General features: G+C 58.8%; 1 protein-coding gene across 1 annotated transcript in view; it reads left to right on the top strand.

Moving 5' to 3' along the window:
* Positions 1-256: 256 nt before the first annotated feature.
* Positions 257-1,510, top strand: part of LOC123121612 (putrescine hydroxycinnamoyltransferase 1) — a 4,475-nt gene continuing 3,221 nt past the window's right edge. The window contains exon 1 of the mRNA XM_044541630.1: positions 257-774. Within this exon, the coding sequence (XP_044397565.1) occupies positions 346-774 (429 nt within the window). The 5' untranslated portion in view covers positions 257-345. The remainder of the gene's footprint in view (positions 775-1,510) is intronic.

Genomic DNA, 1,510 nt, shown 5'->3' on the forward strand with positions numbered 1-1,510 from the left:
CAGTAGCTTAGCTACGGGACACTTAGGCCAGTACTACAAGATCAGGTTAACTTCGACCGTCCCAAAGTTAACACGTCCCGTCGGTGCCGTTCGCACGTGAGGACACCAATTAGCGCAGGCAACCTCCGTTGATTAATCGACTAATCACCGTCTCGTCAGACTGTAAACGAGGAGCGAGCTCCGGTAAAATATCCTCGTTGTAGTGTCAGAGCACTCCCCCTCGAGCCGACCCCCTATTAATAAACCCTCACACTCTTGAGCGGCTGCACACACGCGCGCGCGCACACGCAAGAACCGCCCAAGCCGAACACACAAGCAAAGGGAGGGACAGCGCGCGAGATCGAGATGAAGGTGGAGGTGGTGGACACGACGCTGGTGACGCCGAGCGAGCCGACGCCGCGGCACACGCTGTGGCTCTCCAACCTCGACCTCGCCGTGCCCAAGACGCACACGCCGCTCGTCTACTACTACCCGGCGCCCCCCGCCGGCGACGGCGGCGAGAAGCAGGAAGAGTTCTTCGCGCCGGAGAGGCTGCGGGAGGCGCTGGCGAGGGCGCTGGTGCCGTTCTACCCGCTGGCAGGGCGGATGGCGACGGGCCCCGAGGGCCGGCTCGAGATCGACTGCAACGGCGAGGGCGCGCTGTTCGTCGTCGCGCGGGCCGACTTCACCGGCGACGAGATGTTCCGGGACTTCGAGCCCTCCCCGGAGGCGCGCCGCCTGCTCGTCCCCTTCGCCGCCTCCGGCGACCCGCCCTGCCTCCTCGCCATGGTCCAGGTACGGAACCGGATTTAATCGCCCATTTATTTTCGCGCGCACGCCGGTGGAAACCCGGGGAGGTACTCTGCTCTGTGCGCCGATTGACTGTTCGCCCTCGCTGTCGCGTGGGGCCCCGACACCCGGGCCCCACCTCGACAGTGAGGCGTACTAGCTACCGGACAGTCGTGCCACAGAGTTACCGGATGTTTTCTTTTATCTTTTTTTTAGGGTAGATGTTTTGTTTTATCTGCGAGGTTTAAGAAATGCTAGTAGTAGCGTGGAATCTATTTATCTATCTCCATTTGCATAAAGAAATAGTAGAAAAAAATAGTAAATAAAATGATAGAACCGGATGCTGGCTTTCTTGGACGGACTGTTGGTCAGTCTGGTAGGCGAGCATCCTTGGACATCTTTGCATGACGTGCGTGTGCGTTCTATAATCGGGTAGTGGTCGTTGATCGGAGAGAAAGATTACTTGAGCTCGTGGCTACCGCGCGGTATTTCTGCTTCTGCTGGCGCTCGCATGGCCGTGCGCGATCACTGTGACCGTAGGTAGCTGCCAATAATTTTTCCTAAAGGTGAGCGATGAATGCTTGGGGTGTGCGCTGCCGCTGCGTACGTGTTGGCTTGGCGGTTTGCACGAACTCGGCCAGCGACGGTAGGGGCGGCCTAGCTAGGGAAGTCAATAGTACTCCCATCAATTATGGGTGGGTGGCGCTCCCGGAACCGATGAAGCAGATGACGCGCGATTTTG

Source organism: Triticum aestivum, chromosome 5D, assembly GCF_018294505.1.
Source record: "Triticum aestivum cultivar Chinese Spring chromosome 5D, IWGSC CS RefSeq v2.1, whole genome shotgun sequence".
NCBI lineage: Eukaryota > Viridiplantae > Streptophyta > Magnoliopsida > Poales > Poaceae > Triticum > Triticum aestivum.